The sequence below is a fragment of the Marmota flaviventris genome, chromosome 14 (genome assembly GCF_047511675.1).
Source record: "Marmota flaviventris isolate mMarFla1 chromosome 14, mMarFla1.hap1, whole genome shotgun sequence".
In the NCBI taxonomy this organism is placed as follows: Eukaryota; Metazoa; Chordata; class Mammalia; order Rodentia; family Sciuridae; genus Marmota; species Marmota flaviventris.
In genome coordinates, this window is record NC_092511.1 from 77,482,706 (window position 1) to 77,492,207 (window position 9,502).

Below are 9,502 nucleotides of genomic sequence, written 5' to 3' on the forward strand. Positions count from 1 at the left end.
TCTAGGCCTCGTCCCAGGGCCCTTCCAGAACCTGGCAGTGACACAGACCTCTACCCAAAAGCACGGCCCACACACGTTCCTCTGGTGGCTCAGGGACAGTGTCTTCTACACATGGGGCCTTGCTCAGTCCCCCAGACACTGAGGCTTGCTTCCCCCCAGCAGCAGGACCCATCAGCTCCCCCCAGGGACCCTGGCCACCACCCCTCTGCAGATGTCCCTATCCTCCCTTGGGTCCAGCTGAGAGGTTCCACTGAGAGGCAGCAAGGTGCAGCTGAGTGCCCCTAAGTCTTGGCCGCCTCTGGCGTCCCGCCTGGAATGTGGTGGGAGGGCTCAGCGCCCTGTGGCCAGGCACCATCCCCCTGCCTGGCCACGCCTGGGGCTGCGAGCGTCCACCTAGCTCTGCTCTTGCTGTAGGTGACCATGAAGCTGCCTCTGGTGAAGGCCAACTTTGACATGGGCTCGCTGCTTGCGTCCCTGGCCCGCAGCACCGTGGTCTACTCCACCAGGGGCATCACCCGGTGCCTCCTGAGTGAAACGACCTCCAGTAGGAACGGGAAGGAGCTCATGCTGAGCACGGAGGGAATCAACCTCCCAGAGCTGTTCAAGTATGCTGAGGTACTATGCCCCTGCCGGACCCCGTGTGAGCCCTCCCCCCCTCTGGGGTTCCTGGGCACACCCCTCCTCGGCCTGCTGAGTAGACCGAGTTTCACAGACCTGTCTGAGTACAATTTTATTTCTTGAAATTACAACCTTTTGAAAGTACTTGTCAGAAACTTTGCTGCCCTGCTCACCTGGGTACCCCCAGCCTGCTCATGGGCACCAGGGTTTCTCCGAAGTCTGAGGAGCCTTAGGTTGAGCAGGAAGAGCCCGCACTCCCCCAGCCAGCCTCGGGGTTCCACGCGGCTCCCTCGCAGGGTGTGTTGAACAAGGACCAGGCAGGTGCCTGTCCCTCCTGGCTCCTGTGGACGGTGGCTTCTGCTGAGGCCATGCCCCCTCCAGCCTGGGTGCCTGCAGGAGGCTTGGAGCCACAGGCCTTGGCAAGGCCTTGCAGAGCCCCGTGGCCGACCTGTCTGCCGTGCATCCTGAGGAGGCCTGTGCCAGTCGTCTGCTGAGGGGGCTCTCCTCCTCTAGGGTGTGTTAGAGGAGTAGTGAAGGAGGTCCCTCCGCCCTGAACCTCCGCACTCTGGTCGTGACAGCGAGCAGTTGGAGCATGGCCAGCCTGCCTCTCCTGACTCCTGCCATGCTGCACCCGGCCGCCAGCTCCGAGGTTGGGGGTCAGGGCGCTACTCCTTCCTTCTATCCTCAGGTGCTGGACCTGCGCCGCCTCTACTCCAACGACATCCACGCCATGGCCAGCGCGTATGGCATCGAGGCCGCCCTGCGGGTGATTGAGAAGGAGATCAAGGACGTATTTGCCGTGTATGGTACGAGCGCCTAGGGAGACCATCAGGGTGCAGCCCCTCAGAGCGCTGGCAGCCAGCCCCCACCCTGGCGGAGACCTGGTGTGGGTACCCGAGGCCCTGGCTGCGTCTGGTCTGCCATCTCTTCAGGGAGCTCCCTGCAGGGCTTGGCCTATCCTGTCGCCGGGCTCCCTTCCCAGGGAGAACTGTGGTTGGTTCTCGCATCCTGCGCTGCTGCGGGGGAGTGGGAGGCAGGAGGGGACAGGGAGCTGAGGAGAGCCCAGTGTTGGCCAGGCCCCAGTGCCGACCTGGAGGCAGTCTGGCCAGCGTCCTCCGTCTCTGCTTGACCGCAGGCATTGCCGTCGATCCTCGCCATCTCTCCCTGGTTGCTGATTACATGTGCTTCGAGGGGGTCTACAAGCCCCTGAATCGCTTTGGCATCCAGTCGAACTCCTCCCCTCTCCAGCAGATGACATTTGAGACCAGTTTCCAGTTTCTGAAGCAGGCCACCATGATGGGTCAGTGCAGGGCTGGTGCCAGGCCTGCCTCCTGGCCCTCGCATGGGGACCTTTCCACTGCACCTTGCATGCGAGGGCGGGCTCAGGGTAGAGGGTGGCAGCAGATGGGACGGCCTTCCTGAAGCTCCCCCTGGAGCAGACCCACACACGTGACCTCAGCCTCAGGGACTCAGGTCCTGGGCCCAGTCACACCACCTCACGTGGAGTCCCCAGTGCCCTCATCTCACCCCCAACTTTCCCTTGGCCCTCTGAAATGGGTTTCGTGTCTCTTGCAGGGTCCCATGACGAGCTGAGGTCCCCTTCAGCCTGCCTCGTGGTCGGGAAGGTCGTCAAGGGTGGAACAGGCCTGTTTGAGCTCAAGCAGCCCCTGAGGTAGCAATGGTCACTGCTGCACAGCTGCCCACCAGGAGGCTTCATGGGCATGGCTTGGCCCTCACCCTAGAGCACCAGAAGCTCCAGCTCCAGGGCAGAGAAAGCAGCTTGCCATGGGCTGGGCACCAGCAGCACTCATCCTTGTCTACCCATCTCGGGGTTTCTAACGAGGTTCCTGATGTCTCCTGTGTCCCCATGGGGCCAGGGCTTCCCTCTTCTTGCGGGAGACCTGGCAGCAGAATCCCAGACAAGCCCAGTTACTCCCTGGAAAGGGTTTTCCAGAATAGGAAAGATGACCTTGCTGCGAGTGGTCAGTCACTGCAGGCAAGATTTCTGGGGTCTCCTGAGCAGCAGGAACATGGACACTGCTGCCCCAGGACTCCAGGCTGAGAGCAGCGTGGCACCTTGTGCCTGGGGTGGGGCCCTGGCCCTGCTGCTGTGCCCAGACCAGACTGGCCCCACGGCTGGGAGCACCTCTCCAGGGCCCAGCAGCTCACTCCCACCAAGCCCAAGTTCCCCACTGGGGCTGGGCTCTGCCAGCTGTGCCCCCAGCACCACAGCAGGCACCCTTCTCAGACCAGAGCCACTGAGAGGACCAGTGCAGGCGCTTGGTTGCACCAGAGGCAGTTTCTGCTTTTGTCTGGTGTTGTTCCAGCTCAGGCTTGATAATAAACATCGCAGACTAGCTGTCGGGAGGAAGGAAAAACATTGTTTCTAGAATTTTTTCCCCTGTTTATGGTTTCTGCGTTTGAAATTGAGAAGTCTGAAGCTGGAATTTCTTGGCAGTTGGGCCTCAGGGCCTTCCTCCTGCTTTGGTTTGGGAATGTGTTGGGAGATCTAGCCCACTGCCTCTCCCGCCTGCCCCTACAGTGCCCCTTGCAGACCAGTGCCGGACAGCGTGTGGGAGGACCTAGGCCAGCCTAGGTGTGGAAGTATGTTAGGCTGTGGTCAGGGGTTCAAGGTGGGCCTTGCCAGGGAGAGGGGGCATCGACCTGTGGTGGGACCCAGCCGTGCCGCCTCTGCCCACATAGGCAAAACTAGTGGAAACCAGGACCTCATGGTGGGATTTTCCAGACTCAGCAAGGCTTGGGCACAGGAGTGGGGGCCTGTCCTGAAGAGGGACAGCCTGCTAGGTGGAGACCTCCAGGTGATCTTACAGCTGAGTGTTGCCAGGTGTCAGCCCACCCAGGCCCTGGGCATGAGGTGCAAGAGCAGGCTGAGGTTCAGCACACCCCACTCTGCTGAGGTCCTGGTTCCTAGGGAACCACCTGTATCCATCAGCGCTTGTTCTGTGGGTGATGCCGGGCAGCATGAGGGGCCGTCTTGGGGTGCACTCACCCTGCAGATGGGGCCATCCTGGGGTGCACTTGCCCTGCGGGTGGTGCTGGTCGGCAGCAGGGGCCATCCTGGCCTGTGGGTGGTGCTGGTCAGAGGCAGGGATCGTCCTGGCCCTGGAGGTGGTACTGGTCAGAGGCAAGGACCATCGTGGCCTGTGGGTGATGCTGGTCAGCAGCAGGGGCCATCCTGGGCCTGGGGGTGCTTCGCCAAGACCAAGGAAGAGGATCAGGCTGTAGAGTCGTTCTAACCAAAACGGGAGACTGTAGGGAGTCCACGAATGGGGCCAGCCAGCCACAGTTCCTGGCACCCTCTGGCCCTGCCTCGAGCATGGCCATGTTTATACCTACTTTCTCTCAGAGTAGTTCATTTTCACTTACTCTCTCCTTTCTGGGTTCTCGGAGAGAGTGACAAAATAGTCTCAGCAGCCCTGCAGCTGTGCCCATGACCTTCCATCCTCAGTCATGTGAGACTTAACAGGAATGCATGAGGCACCTTCCCAGTCCCCGTCCCAAACTGGAAACGTTCCTTCTCCTGGGTCCATTCTGTGTTGCGGGACAGGACCCCCCAGGCGGGCACTCTCAGCCAAGGGTGATCTGCCCACAGTTCTGCAGGTGCTGGACCAGAGCAGGCTATTGAGCAGCCTGCCGTGGACATGGTGGTTGGTATCTTTAGGGACTCTTCTCCCTATCCTATGCACCCAGAAGTAGATGCTGGTATGAGACCTTCCCACAGCAGCCACTCCACTCTTCCCTCCAGCGTGCATGGGACTCGTCCTCTGGCCCTGTCTTGTTGGGCCTGTTTTCAATAGCCATTCTAGTGGGTGTGAGGAGGTTTCTCCTCTGTGGCTGATCCGGGCTGTTTCAATGAAGGGTCGGGACCTTCCATGGACCTTCACCCACAGACCACCTGAGCTTAGGAACCCACGTAGGAAGCCTCAGACTTCAGTTTTTGAGCTTAGAGTTGAGCAGAGCCTTGTCTGTTGGAGTCTATAAAGTCCTCTTGAGGTAGGAGAGGCCTCTCCTTGAGGGCTGGTTAGAGAGTGTCCTGGCCCTGGGGTAGTAGCTTAGGCAGCAGAGCTGCTGACCCCCCACGGCTGCCTCTAGCCTGCCACCAGAATAGGCAGGGCCAAAGCTGCCAAGGTTCCCAGGCCACCCACCCCCCTCCCTTGGTGTCCAGTCCCACTTAGATTAGAGGGGCCTTTAAGACTGTTCCAGGCCCACACCCAGAAGTCCTGATGTCATCGGCCTGGCTGGGCCTAGGAACCCACAGTCCCAGGGTGGTCCTATGTGCAATTGATTAGCCCTGGACTTGAGGCCTAACTGGAAATGGCAGCCTCATCACCTTTCAGTGTGGTAGTCTCTCCTAAGTGATGGTCCCTACCTACACAGCGTGGACTGTGGGCACTGGGCAGGGGTTGGCAAAGCTCTACACAGGTACCCTGTGGGTGCCCTGCTAAGGGACTCCCGGGAGGCCCGTCAGGGGCCCCTGGCAGGATGGACAGGTGCAGAGCTCTGGCAGCAAGGAGCCAGTGGCTGCCTCCCAGCCCTGGGTCAGGAGTTGGGCTTAGAAGTCTCCAGGGACCCAGGGGGACACCTAGCCACAGCAGCAGCGTGAGAAGTTTGCACCTCGGGAACGGAACCTTCACCAGTGGGAATCAGGCCCAGTCTCTAGGCAGCACCTTTGTCCTCAGGCTCTGGTTGTGAGGGAGCCAGACCTACTAGGACCCACAGTGCCCCAAGGCAAGGCCTGGAGGACAGGCTGCTGAGGTGACTGTCCTCGGGCAAGTGTAGGAACAGCTGGTTGTGTGTTCATTGGCAGTTCACCATTTGTTCCCACCCAGAGATTGCAGGCATTCCTCTGCACCAGACGTTGCCCCAGCCCACATCCATCCACCTTGGTGTTCCCTGGGCAGATATGAGACCCTGCCCTCCTGCAGCTTGGGGCTCAGGGTTCCAAACAGCCAAGAGGAAAGGGGCCTTGTGGTGTCGGGCCAGATGTTGAGGTGTACAGCAGGCGTCGGGTGACAGGCACTCCATACGACCAGGTGTAGGGTAGATGAGCACATTGTCCCCTCTGCATCCGTGTGCCCAGCCCACCCTCAAGACAGTGGAGCTGTGAGGCTGTGCTGTAACAGGTCAGTGGGCTGAGCCACAGGTGCTAGACTTCCCGTGTGACCCACTGAAAGTGACCTGGCCTCTGCACCTCTGTTCCCTGATGTGGAATGGCAATTAAACAGTCTTCGTGAGGCTGTATGCAGCCCAATGTTGGCCTAATTCCAAGTGGCTCTCAATTGGGGCTGTCCTGGCCCCAGAGGATGTTGGCAGTGACTGCTGACATTTTGACCATCACAGCTGGAGGGAGGTGCCGTGGGCCTCTGGTGAGTTGCGGCGGATGCCGCTGAGCCTACGGTGCCCAGGCAGTGTACACAGCAGTCATCCAGCCCCGGTGACAGAGGTGTAGAGGAGACCCCTGCCCTGTGCACATGGACAAGTAGTCTCTTGTGCCCGTTGGACTGGGTGCTGCTACAGCTTGCGGTCCTGTGAAGGAGCCCAGCGCCTCTTCATGCTGTCGGTGGTTCTGATTTGTACTGCTGAGAACTGCCTGTTTACATCCTCTGCCCATTTCTCCGCCAAAGTGTTCCTGTTGCTCTTACTGTCAATTTTAAGGACCTGTTATTTTGGTAGATAAAGCCATCTCTGTTAATCTGTATTACAAACGTTTCTCAAACCATGAAATGAGTGAGATGATGCACGTGAAGAGTTCGGCCCGGAACCACACTGTGGTACCGCCTTTAGGAGGGAGGCCGGCCCTGGGCTGGCATGGAGGGCCATGCCAGTGGTATCGCTGCTTGGGAGGCAGAGGCAGGAGGAGCTCAGGAGTTTGAGACCAGCCTGGGCAACCTAGCAAGACTCTGACTCAAAAATAATAATAACAAAACAAGGAAGGTCCTGTCCAACACCCCAGCAGTGGTCACCCTTAGACTGGAATTACGGCAGCTAAAGCATTTTTCTGAGGTGATCTCATTTTCTGAGATAGGCCAAAATAGCAAACTACCCATTGAGGGACTAACAAAAGACTGCCCTTGTGACGATGTATTCAGGCGTGCCACAGGACATTGGGAAAGTGGAAGATGACCAGAAGGCAGGAGCCATGTCACCACCCCTGCCTGCTCTGCCTCCTGCTGAGCTGGGTCACTTACCTCACTGGAAGCTCGCCACACCTGCTGGACAGCTGCCACTCACCCTGTCTTTGGGACCCAGCCAAGGTCGTCCCTCCCCAGCAGCAGCCACTCAAGAACATAGTCACAAGTGTGCCATGGAGTGCGGGTCCAAGACCAGGCCACAGGCCCGGGCAGCTCCAGTCTCCCTGGGCCTGCTCCTTTGCTGTCCTGGTCAGCGGCTGCCCTGCATGCAGCCCGGCAGGCCCAGGAGTGCCTCTGGGAGCTGCAGGTGAGGTGTGGGGGCTGGCAGCTCCCAGGGGAAATCAGTGACTATCACCTTGAGGAATGAGGAGCCTGAGGCTATGGCCAAAACCACAATCAGGGAAGAAGTGTCATTTGAGATTTGAGAAAATGTCACAAGGCTTGGCAACTAGGTGTTATTCAAGGTCTCAGGACCTGGGTGTGGCTGTACCAGACTCAAAGGACTTCTTCAGTACATCCCATCACTCCCCACAGGAGATCACCTGGAGGGTGCTGGCCTCTGCACTCCCTGTGTCTTCCTGAAAGCCCCTGGCCAGCCAGGAGAGAGCTGCCCAGGAGCGGAGGTGCAGACTAGGTAGGCGAGCCTTCCTCGGCACTGCCCAGGTGCTGTGCTCAGGGACACCCCCTGGGAGGTGTCTGGGAAGTGGCCAGGCCTCTGAGGGTCCCAGGTGTCTCTTCTGTCTCCTGCATTATAAACAACGAGGTTTTTCACATCTCTTCCTGCCCGTCATGTATCGTCAACAGGGGGCTCCAGGAGGGGGACCAGGGCTGAGTGGCCCCCCCCAGGGACCTACAGCAAGGCAGCTCGTGGAAGCATCACCCCACTCCATACAGACCTCCTGCCCACGCTGCCTCTCTTGCCAACAGAAGTCTAGTCTCAACCAGGCTACAGCATGGCTGGCCATAATGGGCCCTCAATGATCCCAGCAGCCCCCGCATCTTTGCTCTGACCCTCCAGCCCTGGCCAGTGGCCCACAGGTAGCCTCTGGGTGCCACGACCAGCATGGCCAAACTAGCAGGTTCCTGCGAGGGGCAATGGGAGGTTAGAGAAATAGAGACAGGTTGTGAAGACAACATCTGGGATTGGTGGAGTGCTGCTTTGGTGGAGAAGCAGGTCTCCGGAATCACACCAGCAATCTTTATATATATATATGTCTCTAAATCAGATTAAAGACTATGCAAGCATCATTCTTTCATGAAAGAGTCAGCAACAGGATGCGACTGTTTCCCCAGTTACGTTCTGCAGTTGCAATGTGCAGTGTTAGGAGCTTTGTGCAGCTCTCGAGAGTCCAAGAGCAGCAGAGCTGGGGAGACGCTGTGGTGGTCTAACAGGGATTTCCCTCCTTCCCAGGAGCTGTGGGCCTGAGAGCAAGGTCGAGGCCGACAAGACTCCAGCACAGAGCCTCCTCGTGGAGGACTTTACCATAGCAACTTGCATCTGTGCACAGAAACTTTCCCAGGCACCATGCATGCCACAGCCATGAAGTCATCAAGAACCCCAATCTCAGACACTTGGTCTCCCATTCACTGTCACTGCTCCCCACATCTGGGAAAACGCGTTCTTACACATCCTTCCGTTCCTGCATGGTCAGCCTGTTGGGGCCCACTTGGATTCTGCATCAGATCTTAAAGTCAGGATGTTGGCCTCACTTGTGCCTTTTACCATGTCCCTCACTAAGAGCCAGCACGCTCCTCTTCCGTAACTTGAGAAGACAGGGCGAACTTGGAACACCCCCTCCAGGCCTCTGATGCCTGGAACAGGTCAACAGCTTCCTCTGGGTTCCTGTCACCTGCAGCTGAATGCACTTCCCACAGCACAGGGACTTCTCCTGAGGATTCCAGGGCTCTCGTGGGACCTCCTGTCGCAGCTACTCCTGCCTAGCGCCTGGGCACGTCATCGACCCCCTTCATGCGCTTCGAAGAAGGGTTCAGCCCCCTGCTCTGGGCTTTGCCCCCCACCCTCCCGGCCACACTCATCTGTGTCTGCCACTGCTCAGTCTGTGGTGATTGGTCACATGGCAGTAGGACACGGTCACACCCAGAAGAGCCTCAGGTGCTGTGAGAGTTGTGCCACAGTCACTGTCACAGCTTTCAAGGCCACCCGCCACCCCAGGAGGCTGAGGGGTGGGGGGATGCCCACTGTCACAGAGCCTGAAAGCTGCCTGTGGTTCCCCCGGGGCCCTTCAGCTGCCCTGTGGTGTGTCCATGTCCTACTGTGACAGATCAGGACGGACTGAGCAGCCGCAGCAAACGTGCCTGCTCCAGAGCCCTGCAGACTGCTGGCGGAGTCGCTTGGGGCTGTGGTCCCCTCTGGCAGGTCCCTGAGGTGCAGGACCAACCCTCGGCCCCTGCAGGCGCCTGATGTTCCTGGCACGGGGTCCTCTCCCAGTGCAGCAGTTGGCTAGGAAGAGAGCGCCTGCCACTGCCGTCTCTGCCTCTAGACTGCCTTTACTGTGAGGAAGTCCACCTGGTTTTACAATCAACCATCTCAGCCATTTTCAGGGGTACAGCAACATTAAGCAAGCACAGGCTGGTGTGTGACCGTCACCACCATCGACCTCCAGACCCCCCATCCTGAGAAAGGACCCCCGCAGCACTGAATACCAGTTCCTGTGCCCCTCCCCCAGCCCTGGGCACCCAGCCTTTTGCTCTCTGTCTCTGTGACCTCAGTC

The 9,502-nt window shown here is 58.9% G+C and overlaps 1 protein-coding gene across 1 annotated transcript in view; it reads left to right on the top strand.

The window, feature by feature from the left end:
* Positions 1-6,337, top strand: part of Polr1a (RNA polymerase I subunit A) — a 60,260-nt gene extending 53,923 nt beyond the window's left edge. Inside the window, exons 31-34 of the mRNA XM_027948855.2 lie at positions 415-615; positions 1,307-1,424; positions 1,754-1,918; positions 2,194-6,337. Coding sequence (XP_027804656.2) covers positions 415-615; positions 1,307-1,424; positions 1,754-1,918; positions 2,194-2,294 — 585 coding nt within the window. The 3' untranslated portion in view covers positions 2,295-6,337. The remainder of the gene's footprint in view (positions 1-414; positions 616-1,306; positions 1,425-1,753; positions 1,919-2,193) is intronic.
* The last annotated feature ends 3,165 nt before the right edge of the window (positions 6,338-9,502 follow it).